The sequence below is a fragment of the Euleptes europaea genome, chromosome 17 (genome assembly GCF_029931775.1).
Source record: "Euleptes europaea isolate rEulEur1 chromosome 17, rEulEur1.hap1, whole genome shotgun sequence".
Lineage (NCBI taxonomy): Eukaryota > Metazoa > Chordata > Lepidosauria > Squamata > Sphaerodactylidae > Euleptes > Euleptes europaea.
Genome location: NC_079328.1, coordinates 7,718,611 through 7,738,168, shown reverse-complemented (window position 1 = coordinate 7,738,168; position 19,558 = coordinate 7,718,611). Strand labels below are relative to the sequence as shown.

The following is a 19,558-nucleotide window of genomic DNA, read 5'->3' as shown; positions in this document are numbered from 1 at the left end:
CTGTGACCACCAGGTGTATATAATGGAGTGAAACTGAAGCTCTGTGTGGGATGCTGTGAGCGGAGAGTGTGTAAGAAGTATCTGTGTTATATCTTTGCACTGTGAAATAAACTACACTTTTCTAAGTAGCAGAGGACTATTCTGATGGTGTTATCCTGGACAGACTGCCAATCCGCTGGCTTCCGCGTCAAGATCTGCCAGGACCCATGAAGGGCCAGACCAAACTATTTCGCAGGCCTTGAACGGCCCCCGGGCCTGACGTTCCCCACCCCTGACCTAGGGACATGTGCAAGCTGTTTGCTTATCCTTGATGCAGCTAGCAAGTATCTGGCTAATTGTTGAGTAATAAAAGGATTTCTATCTGATAAAAGAAACACCACCAATTGCTGGTCTGAAATGTTCTGAGCGTTAGTCAACAGAGGCCTAATAAGAACATTCCTCAGTCTCAAGTAAAATTTACAGTGCAATAAGACATTTATTAAGTGTTCAGGTACCTCAACTATACGTGGACAACACCTAACACTAAAGGGAAGTCTCTTATATCTATCACATTAAATGGCTGATAGAAGAATATTAAGCCCGGCAAGCATAAATGCTCTGTGTACATTGGGTGATTCCAAGTTAAGTAAATAAGCAGCTACAGTGCCAGAATCTGGAATGTCCCTGGGCTTACTTTAATGGCTTGTTGTTTTAACACTGTTTTAATTGTAAGCTGCCTTGAGCAAGACTCTGATGAGGTGGTATAGAAATGTCCTAAATAAAAAACTAAATACGTTGTTTCTTCACTTCAGTGGTGATTACTGTAGTTTAAAGAATGCCGGATATAACCTCTCTCGTGAGCTCTCCATAAAGACAATTGTTTCCTGTCAAATTTGCAAGCTCTGAATTAGCGTAGCAAGCCTAGAAAGATGGTTTTCTCACCTGTTTTCTCACTTATTACTACTGATTATTCATTGAGAACATCTCTGTGCTGCTTCTCCAGGGAACCTGCTGCTGGGAACAATCAATGGACTTGTACCAGTGAGCTTTGTGCAGCAAACCCCACAGTCGGTCTAGGTCTCACTGCCTTTTCAGCCAGCTGCCCCTCCCATGCCGACGTACACAGATTTATCTGCCTACTGAGGACATTGTTCATACATCTGATGAAGTGGACCCTACCACACAAAAGCTTGGTCTTTCTGCTACAACCAACTAACACAGGTGAGTTCTCCCCCCCCCCCGCCCACCCAGGAATTGGGCTCTGCCTCCTCACTGTGTTTACCACCTTGCCTGGCAGAGCTCTGAGCAGATGCCCTTTCACACCCCTGGGGATGAAGGAATCAACTTGCCCTCTTCCTTTACTTGCCTTTGGTGGCATGGTTGAGAGCAGGATGTGGTATTGGGGGGGGAGGGTTACAGGAATCTGACTTCTAGCATTCAATTTATAAAGATTTAATAAAAGAATCATGCACATACCGCAGGTTACTTACAGGCAGCAGGCCTGAACAAACGATGGAAAATAAAACGGCAAACTGCAATTCATCTCAACCTGACTAGACTTGTTCCTAACTGATGTAATTAAAGGTACAAGCACTTAATTCTTAGAGGTAGAAGACCTCCGAGAAGTTCCATTACCTTGAGTACAAGGTCTGGCCTGCTTCCCAGTGTGTGGTGACCCATGGTCACAACGGAGTCCAAGGGAGTCCTTCATGCCAGTCAGCATGAGTCTCAAGATACGCACAACCCAAGACAGTCCAGGAAGAGAGAGCTTCCCTTTTGGGTTCAGAGAACCTACCTCCGCCTCTTGGTTGGGATGACTGTTTGTCTCTTCCTGTGTGACAGGGGAAGGTGACCAAGCTATCTTTTGGTCCCCCTGCCTCTTTGGTAGAGGCATGATTTTCCCTCGTTTGATCTTATGCAGGAATTCCCTCTTTCCATCTCCACTGGGTTGAGTATTATTATCTGGGAGTCAGCTTCTAGCCTGCTAGTTTGCTCCTAGTATCGTATTAGCCCTGAGAGTTTGACATTGCTTTCTTACACCAACCCTGCAAGGTGGGCCAAGTACAATGCACTTCAAGAGAAAATTGTGAGCCATCTCCACAGGATTATTTAATTTTACTATTAGCAGTGTACTCTACTTTGGATCACAGCTCATGAATACACTTTAAAAACAAGTCACATATTTCAGCTAATAGTTTCATGATGCTGAACTGTTATTTTCTGCTTTTTGTGCCATCCAGTAATTCTTACATTTATTTTCTAATACAGGAATGTATAAGCATTTGTGTGAACTGTGCTCGTTGTGTCTGCTGAGAAAGGACAATACTGGCAGTTGGAGCATCATAAACTAACTCACAGGCCATGTATGCAGAGTTAATTTTGATGCTCGCTCAAAGCTGCTTTTTTAAATCCAACCTTTAAAATGTCCAAAAAGTAGAAGAAGCATGGGGTGGAAGGAGTGGGATCCTTAGGTGGGAGTGACCATATTCTCCTGGAGTTTGTTATACAGCAGAAAGGAGAAACCAGGAGTAGTAAGACATGTATTCTAGACTTCAAGAAAGCTTATTTCAATAAATTTAGGGAACTCCTGGGGGTGATCCCGTGGGTAAGAATACTGAAAGAGAAGGAAGTGCATGAAAGATGGGAATTTCTTAAAAGTGAGATATTAAAGGCGAAATTTCAATCAGTTCCAATGAGGAGAAAAAATGGCAGAGGTTTGAAGAAACCAGGGTGGATGACTAAAGAACTTTTGGTTGAGATAGGATTTAAAAAGGGCATGTACAAGAAATGGAAAAAGGGGGAAATTTCCACTTTTGTTCCGATGACAGCTTTGTTTCATATTTCTGCTATTCTTAGTCCTATCACATTGCTTATTAGACATCTCATCCTACGGACCTCATTGATTTACATTATGTAATCCACCTTGAGTCTCAGTCATAAATACCATAAAATTTTAAAAATAAATACAATGATACAAAGGCATTAGGAAAGGTTCCTACCTGTCTGCTGAGAACCAGCAAGGTCACGAAGAATATGAACAGAGACACGGAGCCCATCGTCTTCAGATCTTTCAGGATCCCTGGCCTGCTGAAACAAAAACCTGGCTTAGTTTTGGGGGGAAATTAAAATGCTCCACAAATTCTGAGCCTAGCCATTTCTCCCAAGTGTCTTGTATCAGGGGAGGGCTCTTTCCATTGGAGGCAAATACTCCTGCTAGTGGAGTGCAACCAAGAGATCGTACTTCTTATCTGTGGAAAAGATTCCTAGTCTGTATGAGTTGGATTTTTGACAATGAACACAACAACAACAACAATTCTTTATTACGGTCAATGACCAGCACAGGTAAAACTGGTAAGGTACCAATTTACATAAGTCTAAAACACACATCTGAGTAAAACACGCTGGTTCATTTGTTGGTATAGATAAACCACTTGGTGAGAAAGAGGAGCACATATAATTAAAACTGTATCCCTTCATTTTCAGGGCTGCCGAGTAGCACAGACCCTCCTCCGCGTAAGTCAATTGCAGCGACACAGAATCTAGCAACTGAATACGTTGTTTCGGAGTTTACATCTTGTAACAGAGATGAAATATGGAACTGTCCCATATGGCTGGAAAATTTATGAATTAATGGTGAGATGAACCTTTCTCTGATAGCTATATAATATTGACAGTGGAGAAGAACTTGTTTAAAAGTTTCTATGTATCCAGAACCACAGGGGCATTTTCTTTCCTCATATGGCATCTTCCTGTAGCGGCCTTCCTGGGTGGCTGAGGGGAGGGCTTGGCAAGAATGAACAGATGGCTGGTTGAATGTGCTGCTACTGCTAACCTGACAGATAATTTTCATTCTTACTGTTATAGTCTTTGTCCATGTCTACGGTGTCACATTATTATTTTTGTTGTTATTTTATAAAGGCTAATTGTCAACGACGGCCAATGAACCCAACTAAACTGATGCCCCCAGAAGCACCCCATGTCTTTCCCCTCCTCTTCCATCCAGTACATTTTGCATTATGTTCCTCCCTCCAAGAAGCTCAGAGCACCATACATAGTTCTCTATAATTCAGTGTATTATCCACACAACAACCCAGTGAGGTTGGGTAGGCCAAGAGCATGTGACTAGCCCAAGAGCACCCAGCAAGCTTCGTGTCGGAGTAGGGATTTGAAACCCAGGGGTTCCCAAGCCAATCCTAACCTGACATTATCAGCACTACACCACACCATATCTAATCTCACTCAACCCTTACCTGATTTCTACCTCAAACAATGCATGATATAACACCCTCATGAGGTGTCACTGGCTGGCAGAGGCAGGGAGGCACACAACACAGTGATGTCCTATCACACATTGTGTTGAATCCCACAGATCCATTTTTCTTGCAGAGGCGCATTACTCCAGCGCACCCTGATGCAAAATCCTTCCCCTGACACAAGATGCTCCAAGCACCTTGTTTCAGGTAAAGGCTCCTGCCACTGGAGGAAAGCACCTCTGCCAGTGGAATGGATCCAGGGAATCCAGTTTAATGTGTTAGATGTTATAAGGATGAAAGAAGAAAAAATAAGGAGGAACAGTATTCCCCTGCTTCTTATTGTTGGAAATACAATGTCTAGTGCACAAAGATTGATTAAAGAAAGGAAGATCAGCAGGGAGCAGCAAGTGTGAGAGTTGGATAGATAGAAAGGTTGTGATCCTTCTCCCTTCTCTTCCTATGTTCTTGTTTGTTCCCATAATGCACCCCTACTCTTCCTTCTAGTTACAGTGAAAGAGAGGAGCAACAGGCTGCATGTTGCCCTGTTAATTATGGACCCTAGTTAGAAATAAGCCTGTCTCTCAGTCGTTTACCAAGTTTGTGATTTCTGAATAAACTCACTTTGTTTAGTCCTTAATCAGACTCAGGATCATTCTTAAGAAAAACTCCATTTCCTTCATGGTAGCAGAGGATGGTTGTGGATTGATCTCTGAGTAAAGGAAAGGGCTCACCAGAGGCAAGACGGCCGCCTACAATAATCAGCATGCTGCTGTGATAGAAAGACTGAATGAACAGAACTACTTAATCTGGAAAGCCCGTATGCAGACTCACCTCATGGAGCTGGGAAACTGGAGTGCGATAAAGGATCCAAGACCAGCAGATGCCGAGGGAGAAAAGCAACGCAAATGGGACGAGCATAATGACAAAGCAAAAGGAGTCCTGTTCAAAGGTTTGGAAGACAGGGACATTTTGAGGGTGATTCATTTTGATAAAGCTAAAGAAATCTGGGAAGAAGTTCAGAAACTTTGTACAGATACCTCTCTGAAAAGTAGAATGTTTTTGCAAAGAAAGTTATTCTCCATCAGAATGAGAAATGATCAGAGCTTGCGTGCACATTTGGACAATTTCTGAATTTAGTGCAGCAGCTCCGCTCAGCTGGAAAAGACTTTCTTGATGAGGATTTGATAATACTGTTGTTGATAAGTCTGAACCCAGATTATGAAAATTTTATAAACCAAGTTGAAACTAAGAAAGACTTAACCTTGAGTCAAGCAATAAGTATGCTGGAAGAGTATAATAGATACAAGGAGTTTAAGAACTCAGACAGGGGGTGTGAACTGAAAGATTGTGAGAATGCAATGAGTGCTGTAAAATTAAAAAAGAAAACTGAAATCATATGCCATCAGTGTGGGAAGAGTGGACATATTAAAAGAAATTGTCCTTTCTTTAAACAAGGAAATCATTTCTCCAAGAAAGAAGGAGAAGAAAGGGGGAATTTCTCATATGAGAAATCAAAACCTCCAAAGAAATGTTTTGTGCTGGCAGAGAAAGAATCCAGTAATCAAGTATGGCATATAGATTCTGCATGTACTGCACACATGACAGGAAACAAAAACTTCTTTGAAATATTAAAGGAAGAAAAAAGGGAGATACTGCATGTTGCTAATGGCAGGACTGTAGAAATAGCACATATTGGGTCAGGGACTTTGAGATGCAAACTTCCAAATGAAGAAATTCAAGAAATCCTAATAACAAAGTGTTTTTATGTGCCAGCCTTAAAGTCTAACCTGATTTCTGTGAGTGTTCTTACTGAAAAAGGCATGAATGTGTCTTTTGGAAAAGAATGTGTTATTGAAAAGGACAAAGAAATAATTGCAATAGCTAAGAAAAGAGATGGACTGTATGTACTGGAAACATGCGAGCAAGTAGCAAGCTTTGCCAATGCAAAGGAAAGTTGCAAGCACAGAGATTGTTCATTAATTTGGCACTGACGTTTTGGTCTTCGTGATGCAAACTCAATAAACCAGCTGCAAAACAATGACTTAACAAAAGGGATTCAATTTACAAAATGTCTTTTTGAAAGAAAGAAAGAACATGTGAGTGACCAAGCACTGACAAAGGAAGATGAAGAACAGCACCTACAAACAACAAAATTCTACATTATGGACCATGAACCTGACACAAATGAAGAGCCAGAAGGGGCTACAGAAGCCAAAGGGTCAAGAATCAGGCAGTCAGTCAGAACAACCAAAGGGATTCCACCGAACAGACTTTCCTATTTGGCTAGAACAGAGACTGTATCTGAGCCTTCCACATGGGAAGACATAATAAGAAATAAGCAAGAGGAAGGGTTTGTCGAGTTGAAATATTGCTGCACAGAGAAAATGATTGCAGATATACTTACAAAGCCTCTCCCAAAAGACAAGTTTAAAGGTCTATGCCAGAACCTCAATCTTGTAGACTTTGTACGCTAGACCTTGAGAAGGGGTGTTGGAAATACAACGTCTAGTGCACAAAGATTGATTAAAGAAAGGAAGATCAGCAGGGAGCAACAAGTGTGAGAGTTGGCTAGATACAAAGGTTGTGATCCTTCTCCCTTCTCTTCCTGTGTTCTTGTTTGTTCCCATAATGCACCCCTACTCTTCCTTCTAGTTACAGTGAAAGAGAGGAGCAACAGGCCGCATGTTGCCCTGTTAATTATGGACCCTAGTTAGAAATAAGCCTGTCTCTCAGTTGTTTACCAAGTTTGTGATTTCTGAATAAGCTCACTTTGTTTAGTCCTTAATCAGACTCAGGATCATTCTTAAGAAAAACTCCATTTCCTTCACTTATAACATCTCCTTTTGGGCCAAAGTTGTTACTGAACTCAGGGACCACTGAGCCAACCTACCTTTTGAGAGGTGCCATCGTGTACAAGAACTTGCTGTAGTCATCCAGCACAGAGCCATGCGTGTGAAGAAGAATGACGTTGTATGCCACCATGGCAACCAGCATGATTGCCATTTTCAACTCATGGTTTATCCGAAGAAAAACGGAACAGGAAATCAGGCCCAGAATGCAGCTGTAGATAAAATACTAGAAGAGGGAGAGCAAACCAAACGAGAATTTAGACTCAGCTAGCCACAATGGCCCAGTCCCCATGATTGCCACTTCTGGATCACAGCCCCTATGGTGCTGTAGGAGTTGACCCAATCTCTTTTTACGATAGAGATTGGGGAATTGCTAGAGCGTCACAAAAGCAGTGACTTCACTTCTTAAGTGATCACCTGGAAATGATGTCACAGCATCAACGATGCTTCCCCTTCTCAGGCTCCACCCCACAAATGCTCAGGGATTGTGGGCAAAGGCCTGGCAACCCTATGTGTGGAATTCTTCTTTCACATGTTCTTTAAAACTTGATGGACTGGAGCTCTTCATACCCATTGACATGGAAGGTGCTTTTCTGTGCTTTTATTCCATGCGGCCGGGGTAACATATAAGAGACTACAGGCAGGCAAAGTCCTTCCCATCTTCAGGGTATACATACATAGTATCAAGCTGGAGTTATAGTAACAAGCAGCACTATACTGGCTTCTTTACACTTAACAAGTGGATGCTGCAGTATAAGGCGGGGAGGGTTGCCAACCTCCAGGTGGTGGCTGGAGATGTCCTGCTATTACAACTGATCTCCAAGTGACAGAGATCAGTTCACCTGGAGAAAATGGCCACTTTGGCAATTGGACACTATGGCATTGACATCCCACCCCTCTCTCAACCCCACCCTTCTCAGGCTCCACCTCCAAAATCTCCAGTTATTTCCCAACCCAGAGCTGGCAACCCTATTCCCATCCTATTGTTACCTCAGCTGGGTGTCAATGAGTAGAAAAGACCCACACAACAGGTGACCTCTCACCCATGGGTTCTTAGGGCCTGTGTAATGTTACCACAGTGACAAAGCACAAAGCCATGGAAAACTAATCTACACAACTTCATAGTAACATATGAAGGAGCCCCACCACCAATGTAAACGTGGGTAGGATTGGAATTGAAGCCTGCAGTCCTGCTGGAGTCCTATGGAACGCCCTAGGGCAGGGGTGTTGAACTCAATTGTTATGAGGGCCAGATATGACATAAATGTCACTTGGTTAGGCCGGGCCAGGCCTCGCTAGCTCAGAATGAGAGTGGGAGGGGGGGTGGCTGCCCCGGCAGGCTCGCGGGCCGGATGAGAGCTCTCCCCTTGGGCCTTATGTTTGACACCCCTGCCCTAGGGTTTTCTTCAGAGTATACATGCACAGTATCAAGCTGGAGTTATAGTAACAAGCAGCACTATGCTGGCTTCTTTACACTTAACAGGTGGGTGCTGCAGTACAAGACGGGGAGGGTGGTTGGGATGGAGGTTCACTTGTATATGAAATGGTAAACTCATCATCAGAGAAATTGTGCAAGTGGCAGAGGATGGGTACAGGAGCAATTGTGAAGGAGGCAGCAACCGCACCACTAGAGTTATGCATAAAAAAGGTCTCAAGTAATTTCTCCTTCAGCAGTGAGTGGAATGTACTGGCTACACACCATAAAAATAAAGAAATATGGTACAAACTTACTGGTAGGAAAAAATAATTGTTCTGAATATACCAGAGAGTCTCATCCCTTGCATCAGGAGAACTTGCATTTGATGAATTAAAAATGGGAAGGAATTCAGCCACATCGTCTTCATCATACAAGAAAAACTAGAACAAGCAAATATGGGATCTCATAATGAAGCAGGAGTCCAATATCACCTTAAAGACTAACAAAATTTATCCAAATGTACGCTTTTCTAAGTCAGGACTCACTTCATCAGTTAAGTACTCTTAGGGTCTCTGTGAAATACACAAGTAATATCAGGAAGAAGAAATTAACATTCCACTGGTAAACAATACACTGAAATTTTGATATTACCTGACGTGATAAATGCTGTCCTTTATTCATTACTTTTAAATATTTTCTGTCACAAAGGAAAGAAATCTGCAATTGAATTAGGTTGCATATGGAGACAAAGCTAGTCTTCTTAAATCTAGCTGAAGCTTCCCATTTGAGAAATTCAGAGCACACACTGCTCTCTAACACTGGACAACCCTTAATTGTCTATGGCAACAGTAAAACAAGGCCAGTCCAAACATTTTACCCACGGTTGTTGACGCTTCCTGAAAACTGAATTAGAGGCAGGCTGGAAATAGGAGCAAGGTCAAATCATAGGTCTTTGGAACCAAACATGGATGACACACAAATTACCACCTCAATGCTGTTCAAATGGTCAGGCTCAAAGGAGATGTCACGGGCAATTTCCATGTGTCTACTTCCTTCATGAATAAATTGGGTGTGTGTGAATGGGCCTTATTGGTACCTAGAAGAAGGCTGCAATCCTGAAGGGAGGAGCACCTTAGAAGCTGTCATGACCCCTCGCCAGTGTCAAGGGGCACTTACGCCGTCATGGGTGGCATCCACACTGTTACCGTGATGCCACGCCATGGCTTGGGCACAAGCGCTACCTCCTAGAAGAGTTCTAGTGGCGCAAGTCCCCGCGCCGGCATCCTCGAGGCATTCCTGGGGTGTTCCTAGGGGCGCCACTCTCGGCAGCTGTGGATCTACCCCCCTTCAGGAATGAGCTGCCTGTCTCTAATTCCCCTTCATGTGGTCTGTTGCTACGCCCACTTTTCTCCCAGCTTGATTTCAATTCCAGAATTCAGCTAGCTGGGAAGAAAAATGTCTGAAGCAATGTAGCACGGAGAAGGATAGGTCTATCAGTGGCTGCTAGCCATGGTGACCAAAGGGAACTTCCACATTCAGAGCAGTAAATCTCTGAATCCCAGTACCTGGAGGCAACATCAGGGGAAGGCCTCTGCCTCTATGCCCTTTTGCTGGTCCTCCAGAGGACCTGGTTGGCCAGTGTGTGTGACAGCATGCTGGGCTAGATGGAGCACAGGTCTGATCCAGCAGAGCTCTTCTTATGTTCTTATGAAGTAAGGAAGGGAAAGGTTAGGCAGCTACCCCACTGAATGTAAATTACCCTCCCCACACACACATACACACTATATGCAAACATGGAAGAGACAGGAATAAGCAGTTGTGGCTGCCCCGCACACTCCATGGACATCTGTGATATAAATGATACCTTAACATCTGGCATGTTTTAGATATTTATGCATTACATATTAACATTTTTACCCTGCCTTTCTGCCCTCATAGGGCCACCAAGGTGGCTAACAAATTAAAACATACAAGTTAAAATCTCATCTTAAGAGCCATCAAACCCAACACACAAACACATCATTACAGCAATTTAAAACCAAAGCTTAAAATAAGTACAAAATATTTTTTAAAAAACAGTTAAAACATTGGGGAGGAAAGACAAATCACTGAGGGAATACCAAGCGAAACAAAAAAAAAAGTCTTCACTTGATATGGATTAAAATTACGGTATACTAAAATATATTGCACAGGGATCACCAGTATCTGAAGTTAACACAGGAGAGTAGTTTTCATCTTAAATACATCAAAGAAGAGAAAGGCAACAGAGATGTCAATCATGTGGAAGTTAACCGTTTGTCGCTCCAGTGACATTCCACCATCCTACTATTAAGTGGAAAGGGCTCTTTCCATCTATACTAGTGAGACTCTGTGGCTGGACAATTTTAAGACAATTTAAAGTATATGCACGAGTTTGTTTTTAGGTCTCACTGTTCCCTCTGGTTAAAGAGGTTTTGCAATTTTCTCACAAAACAAAAAGCAAGGTCTGCAAAAGGTTTACCACAGGCTTATCAACATGAGTATACAGTCATGCAGTTACTCTGACATAACATTTCCATTAAATAACATCTCTGCATTAAGTGATGTTTTGCCTCAGTCCTAATTTCTCGTTGGCTCCTCCCTTCTTCAACGACACTGTTTCCTCAGACAACTGTTTTTAAGCTCATTATCTGCTTTGTCCCTATTAATTTAGCCACACAGTCATCTCCTGACTGTCTTCTCTCAACAAACTGACACTGTTGATGCAGTACTGGGAAAGGTTCCTCAGAACCCCTTCTCCCCCAAACTCCTGTTTTGCATTCCCATTGTTTACTCTGCAGCTTTCCTTCATTTTCTTTGCCGCTGGGCTCCCCTGCCCACCTTAGCTTCCTTATCTCATTTCAGTATCACAGCCTGCCCTACAAAACAACTCCTTTCCCTAACGTCTGTGAATGAGTGTTTAAAACCAGCCAAGTTAACAAACTTCCTTTCCCATATAGAAGCTGGACTACAAACATTCTGCTAGCATTGCTCCCTAACCAACTGGAATGCTTGTGAACACTCCAGGCAACTGGCATAAGAGGCTTCATTGCCTCAACTGTAATCAGACATAGGGGCTTAACGCACGGCCAATTTGTCTCGCTTTTGTGCCTTAATAGTAGCGAATCTCCTTGGTCCACACGCACGACCGTCCAAGTGCTGCGCATCGGACCCACCTTAGTCGCGAATTAAGGCAAAAAAACCCGGGTTAAGCAATCCCTGTTTTCTAGCAATCTTTTCAGTGCTAAACCGCTCCTTTTTTTTAATTTCGCTACATTACTGGAACGCCGGCGTGCGTGTAATCACATGACTAGCCCGCTACTAACCTCCTTTCGTTCAAGGACACGCCCCTTACTGGTCTCCCTCACATAGGTGTAAACTTGGGGGGGGGCTCAAGCCCTCGAGCCCCCCCCCCGAACTTGCGAGGGGGGACTGAGCCCCCACCCCAAGGCAAATGGCAGCTGAAGCACAGTCCTACATCAGGCAGATATCTTACACTTCTAATCAAGGGTGCTTGTTGAAGGGCTTTGGGATTCTTAAATGACTGGAAAACCTTTGTACACTTCTCATCACTGAAATTGTTACCTGTGATGGACTTCAAATATCACACAAGCAGGCTGGAAGGGTGAAAAAGTATAGAAGGACGAACAACAAATCTTATCAAGCTTACCATATTAAAGACAGCCATCGTTAATATTATAGCTGTTGTTATCAAAGTGAGTGTGATCCGTGGCCAGGGGCGGTTTGCAATGACTCCTGATGACTTCAAAACCCACATCAGCGAGGCAGAAGCTTTCTTGTTGCATTGCTGGATAAGAGGTATATGAAAAATGCATGCCCATGAATATTCCCGGTTCTTCTGAATGATCTACAAAATGCAAATGCTTGCGAATCTACACTACACAAAAAAAGCAGCAACTCAAATGAAAGCAATTTGGGGGTATCAAACAATGACTTGCAATGACAAACTGTTATTTGTTTGAACTGATTGAAATCTGTACAAACTTACAACATTTTCCATATTTGAGCTGTAAGATAGGAGACAACTATGCCTGGGATCTAGGCCACATAGGACTTTAAAGATGAAAAACCAGCACCTTGGACAAGGCCCAGAATATCCGACTACTTCCACCATGTTTTCCTACCCTGCTACAAAAACAGCACCATGTTGTGTGGGAACAGAATCCACGCCTGCCTATCTGTGGGCTGCTCATTGCTGCTGTCATCCCCAACTTACAGAATCATAGAGTTGGAAGGGGCCACAGAGGCCATCAAGTCCAACCCCCTGCTAAATGCAGGATCAGCCTAGAGCAGTGGTTCCCAAACATTTTGAGTCATGGAGCACTTTTCAGGAGAGAAATTCATCACAGAGCACTAATTTTCACCTAGCACCTATATACAAAACCAAACGACAGTAGTATATTTCTTTCCATTCTCTTCACGGAGCACTAGGAGATGTTTTGTGGAGCACCAAGTGGTCCGTGGAGCAGTTTGGGTACCACTGGCCTAGAGCATCCCTGACAAGTGTTTGTCTAGCCGCTGCTTGAAGACTGCCAGGGAGGGGGATCTCACCACCTCCTGAGGCAGCAGATTCCAATGCTGAACTCCTCTCACTGTAAATCCCCCCCAAATCCCCTTTCCCCACATCATGCCTGCAGGCGTCTGCCCTCCTTTCCCTTCTAAGTCACACCATTTCCCCCTCATGTTTAATTATCTAAAGGGCTTTCCCCCCTCTTTCTTTGCTGAGCTGTACCGTAGCACTACAAAGCTCAGTAAGAAAAGCTTATCAGTGGTGGTCTGCCAAAATGAATACATGGAACGTCCATGTTCAGAGGTAGTAACTCTCTGAATACTGGAGCTGGGGGAAGAACAAGAGGAAGGCTTTGGCCTCTGCACCCCACCTGTAGACCTTCCAAGGGCATCTGGTCGGCCACTGGGTTTAACAGGATGCTGGACTACATGGACCATTGGTCTGATACAGAATGGTGACTGTGATGTTCACACCTGGGGACCTAATTTAGGTCAAAGCTATGGTAGGGGGAAAAGGGATTGAACCCCCTGTATGACTTTGCTTTCAAAAACCAATCCCTTCCCCCCTCCCCTGAAAAGAACAGCAGTTACAGTATTTACTCCAATGCAAGACTGGGTTGTTTTCCATGTATACCAGGGGTGGGGAACGTCAGGCCCTGGGGCCATATAAGGCCCGCAAAATCATTTTGACTGGCCCTTCGTGGGTCCTGGCAGATCTCTAGCTCAGAAGGATCTAAGACTGGCGATCCGCCCACTACCAAGGCAGGAATAGCCTCTATTCAAGGCGGATGTGACATTGTTTTGCCGAGAAAAGGAACCTTCGTTCCTCCTTGCTGAAGAGTCATTAGCTATGGAGCTGCTAAGACTGCCCAAGAAACTGTGTTAACCCTTTTCCACCTGGAAAAGAAATGTACTACAAGAAATGTATTACAAGAAATATACTACAAGAAATGTATTCCCTCTGTACTACAAGCGAGCTGGGGGCAGAAGTGGCGACAATGGAGGGGTTAAAGGGGGCAGGGCCAGAATGTGCGGGGGCGAGTTCTTAGCCAGTGTGTCCTCATTTCATCCGTGCAGGCAGAGGTAGCAGAAGCCAGCTGTAGAATCTGGCCCCGACTATGCGGAGCAGGAGCAACTCCGGCGTGCAGCTGGACGGCTACGCCCGGCTGGCGCAACAGACCATCCTGAGCCACAAGGTGGGCAAGTGCGCCACCAGTTAAATGCCTGCCTGCTTGCCCGTGCCGGGGAGGTCATCTCGGCAGCTGCCTGCTTGGGGCTTGGTCAGTACCCCCTCTCCCTTCTGGTTCTTTCCCCTCTAAGTCCTGCAAAAGTCATGTAGGGAGGGAAAGTGTCAGATCGGGGCATTACTGGACCGGGCTCTTTTGCCTACAAGCCCCGAATGGCTTGTCGCTCACTCCGTCTTGTGTTTGCTGCCCTGCCTGAATCTCTTGGATCCAGCTGGGGACGGCAGAGCTCAAAAGTGAGTCGCTCTACATGGCAGACACTCAGTGCTGTCTCCAGTCGTACCTCTTGGCAAAATGTTTGACCAAATACAGCAGGCTAATTTTTAAGTTGATAATTTTGTATGGCCCACGAATGATGTTATAAATATCCAAATGGCCCTTGGCAGCCCTGATGTACACCATCAAAAAGAGAGGAATTCATTTTTCATTCACATACAAGTTACAGTTAAGTTCAGTGCAAAAAAATGAGAGAGTTACATAACATTTTTAGGAGGGAGTAGTAGCCTTACATTAAGGTCCCCTTCCTTTATAGTAAATATTGTAACTATAGTAAATATGGTAGCTATGGACAAAGAAAGGGAGCAAATTGCCTCTGCCAAGTGAAACAGAAAGAAGCGGGATTACAGCCCATTCCTGAGGCTGCAGGCGGGCCGCAGCAGCCGGCCAAGGCGCAGCTTCGGCACAGCCGGGAGGCCTCCTAAGGGGCTTCATGGTGGCGCGCAGCACCAAGAAAAAGACAAAAGTTTAAAAAGAAACGAAAGGAGAGGCGAGGGCAGTGCAGGAAAGCCAGGCCCAGCCGAGTCAGCAGGGCAACCTTCTAGGGGAGGGATTTCGCTGGGGGGAGGCAGGCCACGGAATGGGGATGGGAGGGTCAGGCCGCGAGATGGGACGGGCCCCTCCAGGAGAGGAGTGCAGGGGGAAGGACGGGGGCCGCGAGGGAGGCAGGGAGAGCAGGGCGGGAGCAGGAGGACGGGAGACCTCCCGGAGGGGCCAGGAGAATGGCTAAAGCACGCATCAGATGGCTCAGAGACTACTGGCGAGTAGTTGACAGCGCTACCTTCGTGGGTCCCCACAACCCTCCAAGTCGCACCCAAGCACCACTCTTTTCCTTGACACAAGCATCAGGGCGGCCCGGAGGCTGCCAGCGAGACCCCTCCCCCCACCGAAAGAAGGGCTGGGAAGGCAACTCTCGGTTGCGAGATCCGGGGGATCGGCCCCATGTGTGGCAGCAGGAGGATGGGGGCTGGGGGTGGGTGTTAGGAACGGGCCCACCCTTTCCCGATGGGGGGCTGCGTGCTCTGTCTTTACACCATAGAAAAGGTCCCCCTGAAGAGGGGGGGAGGGGAAAGGGGAGTGGGGGGGGGGAGACAGCCTGCGTCCGCCTGTCAAAGCTTACCGTAAAAGCAGATGCAACTCGGCCAGACTAGCTGAATCCTTCCAGCCTCCGGGGCGAGTCACAGGAACGGCTCATCTTTACAGATGGCCCCAGGGATCCCAGCAGTGAATGCATGGGACAACCTGGCTCAGAAGGCAGTCAGAGCCCATGAGGTTGGGATGAGTGGAAGCTCTACTCCAACATGTCATAGTGGACCGAGTTCAGGGGGAGATGGGTGTCCTCACCACAGGGGGGCAGAGAGGGGGCCTCTCTGCGCTGGTGGCGGTAGCACCGGGAGGGGACGGCTGGCCATGAGGAAGCAGAAAAGGATAGCAGGAACTCCATGCAAATGTTCGCGGAGATGTCTGGGAGCTGCCAGTTCAGCGATGCCGACCCATGCCCTCTCTGCCTCCCTTCTGCCTATGTGGCCATCGTGGGAGCTGGCCAGCCGCTGAATCTAAGCCTCCCTAGAGTATAGCCACCAAGTGCTGGCTGCCGTGAAGAAGGGTCAAGAAGGGATCCTTACATGGGCAGCAACATTTCTCTCCATGGTCTGGGAGTGCCATGTGTGGTCAGGGTGCCCCTACCCAGCCCCCCTCCTCCGCCACCAAGTCATGAGTCCGGAGGCGCCGCCTTCGGCCAGGTCATCTTTTGTGAGAGCCACTTGGCCCTGGGGAGGTTGAGAACACACAGGAGGGGGAGGGTGAAGGCTGAGGAGGACCGAGCTCACCCGGCCATGGTGCTGGGTGGGGTGGTAAAGTGCCGATGGCCACAGCCCCTTGATGCTGTCCTCTCAGATGATGGCAGGCAGGGCCGTCAGAAGGCCGGGGGTGGGGGTGGATGCCAGGGGGTGCCCGGGGCATGTGAGGTGAGGGATGGAGAGGGGGAAAGTGAGAACGGACCAGGAGAAGTTGGCTGCGAGCTCTGTCTTTGCACCAAGGGAGAGGTGGACCCCCTGAAGAGGGAGGTGGGTCTGCCGCCGTCGGAGCTTTGAGGTGCCACGCAAGAGCGAGTGCACCTCTGCTGGGTGGGGCAGGCGCCGACGGACAGTTCCATCTGTCCCTTTGTGTATGTGGGTCAGCATGTAAAAGTCTCCCACCAATGGGGCGAGACATGAGAATGACGCATCTGTACAGATGGCTGTTCCCGTGGCTCTGTGAGGCCCTGTGCAGCCCAAGCTGCTTTGGCGTGGGATGTCCAAGCTCGAAAGATAGCCAGACCCTAGGAGGCTGAATGATTAGCGAGGCCACCGCCTGTGCAAAAATGCCAGCCCAACATGTCATGGTGGCTCCACCGCTGGGAAATACGGGAGTGGGGGGCGAGGGGTGGTGGTGCAGGCCCCGAGACCCCCCAAGGGCGCCGCTTGCACTGGGAGGGGGTGCCTGGCTGACGCCCCCACAAACGACGGCAGCGCCTCCATGCAAATTGTGGCAGGGATGACCAGGAGCTGCCAGCAAAGCGAAGCTAGGCCATGCCCTCTCCACCTCTCCTCAAGTAATGCGGCCACCGTGGGAGCTGGCCAGCCACTGAAGCGCACTCTCCCAGGAGAAAAGTTCCCTACCGCTGTCCAGCTTTGGCACGGCGACAATAGAGGGCAATGGGCGGCTAGGGCCAGATTCAGGGCCCGGGTGCGAGTGGACAGAGTGGCGGGACGGCCCCATCCCTCCAACCCGCACCAGCTCCATCGCCACCAAGACACGGCTCCGGAAACACTGGTTGTCAGGGTAGCCCCTGTCTGGGGAGGCCATGTCCCCTTGGGGAATCAGAGCCCATATAGGGAGGGGGCGAGGAAGGTGGGGGAGCTTCCAGCCTCCATGTCTTCAGGGGCAGTGGCCTGCTCTGGACGCCGAGGACTGAGAGCCGGCCAGAGAGCCACTGGCAGACTGTGCCTTATTGGGAGGGAGCCAGCCCTGCGTCTCATCACGGGTTGCTTGGCCTGGGTAGCAGATGGGGGAAATAGCGGCCAGTCCATGTCACTGGAAGCATGGGGAAGGCTGCGGGCAGAGCAGATGATGACGGAGAGATGTCGACCGCTGCCTCCCGTCTCTGCTCCAAGGCGGCCGGGTGCCTGTGGGGGGGGTGACCACCCTGCCCTCAGGCATGGCTCCGCCCCCCCCTCTGCCTCACCCTCCATCTCCCACCATGCAGCCAGCCCCATGACACTCAGCACTCTCAGTCTCCAAAGGCCAGGTGTGGAGCATGAGGGAGGGGGCATGAATGACAGGGCAACCACACACAGAAGAGTCATGCATTGGGCCGAGAGAGCCTTCCCTAAGCATGCATAGGAGGGTACGGCCGAGTCGTGGGTGGAGAGCCTTCGTGGAAGCAGCCCTGATGGAGACAGGAGAAAGGTTGTGGAGGGTGCAGCAGCGTGGCAACACCCCCCTTGACAGAGGGCAGCAGCTTCTCGTTAACCATGCAGGGGGTACTCTCCCCATGAGAAGGGCTGATTGGAGCATTGGTGGTGGGGGTGCGAGTGGTGGTGGAACCTTGGGTGGGGGCCGGCTCGGGAGTAATGTTGGCGTGGCCATCCTGGTTCCTGAACTTGGGCGTGCCACATCAGTTGACAGCAAATATTCGGGTTCCAGGGCTAGCTCTACGCCATCACTTGGAAACTAGTGGGCATGTTTCCGCGGCTGTGCAGTGGCCGAGGAGGCCGGCCACGGATATGATGTGGATGGTCGCAAAAGAACCGCAACCGGCTGCCTTCTATTAGGTGGAGGTTTCAGGGTGGCTGGTTTCAGGGTGGCTGGCATGCCGCTGAACATAGGGTGGCCCCAAGTGAGGGGCCGACAGGGGCGCTCAGGTGTGCGCGAGGTCTTCCATGAGAGCCTGGTGTGTACTCAGCATGCACCAGATGCCTCGACGGGCCAGTATGGCCGGCCAGAGGCCGCAATCTTTGGCCATGCAAATGAAGGGCCCGCAAAGGCTCATGGCGCCGCAATGTCTCAGCAGTAGCAGCCCACCCTGTTGAGGCTCACTGCTGTCCTGATGGGCCTCCCTTCCACCCTCCGCCCTCTGGACAGGCCTCCCACCCAGCTCATGGCATTTGCTCCCTTGCCTCCCCCAGTTGCTGTGGACTGAGTTCCGAGAGTTAGGAGCCCATCCGCGAGGTGATGCTGGATCCTTTGGCTGGGCCGCCTGGACCAGGGCAGCCAGACTCCCCCCCCCCGTGCCCTTCCCCAAGCACAATGCAGGCGGCGCCAGTTTGAAAAAACAACTTTATTTTCACACGAGTTGGAGAGTGGCAGGTGAGAGGGCAGGAATGGAGTGGGAGAGTAGGGCGCGGCTGGAGTTCCAGGTGTCACACTGGGTGTTGGTGGGGGCCATGGGGTTGGAGAGCCGCCATGGTGCTGGGAGGCGATGGCACTGCTCCCTCGCCGACCTGCTTCTGTCCTTGTGACAGCGTGTGTGCGGGAGGGTGAAGGTGGCTGGGTGGCCGTCGGAGAGACCTGCAACGAGAAAGAGGAGACTGAGGGGAGACGGGGCGGTGACCCCTGGGCGGCATTGCAGCTGCCCAGGGGTGCCGCTCCCACAGGATGGTTGGTAGTCTCAGAATCAAATTCAATACCTTTATTGGCATAGTCATAACAAATTCTACTTAAAATTTACCAATCAGAAGACCACGGTATCTAGAATATCAGCAATTTCGCATCGTCAAATAAAGCACACTGGTGGGTAGGCCCATTTAGTGCGATGTTCCTAATGAAACTTCAAGGAATCTAGCACAGACTGGCAGCATGCCAGCCCATGAGAGGCTTACCTGTCAAGTGAGCGCCGGCTGCGAAGTGCTGCTTAGGAGGGAAACTCCTGCCTCCGAGGCCCCTCCTCCGGAGGGGTGCTGCCACTTCCTGGCCTGGCCCCATTGGCTGGCCTCTAGGCGGGTTCCAGAG

General features: G+C 48.2%; 1 protein-coding gene across 2 annotated transcripts in view; it reads right to left on the bottom strand.

Annotated features, from left to right (window-relative positions):
* The window catches only part of ADCY2 (adenylate cyclase 2), a 172,211-nt gene that overhangs the window by 19,186 nt on the left and 133,467 nt on the right, over window positions 1–19,558 (bottom strand). For both annotated transcript variants that reach the window (XM_056862975.1, XM_056862974.1), the window contains 4 exons: window positions 12,187–12,324; window positions 8,813–8,938; window positions 7,123–7,307; window positions 2,979–3,063 (listed from right to left, as the gene is read on the bottom strand). In XM_056862975.1, the coding sequence (XP_056718953.1) occupies window positions 2,979–3,063; window positions 7,123–7,307; window positions 8,813–8,938; window positions 12,187–12,324 (534 nt within the window). The remainder of the gene's footprint in view (window positions 1–2,978; window positions 3,064–7,122; window positions 7,308–8,812; window positions 8,939–12,186; window positions 12,325–19,558) is intronic.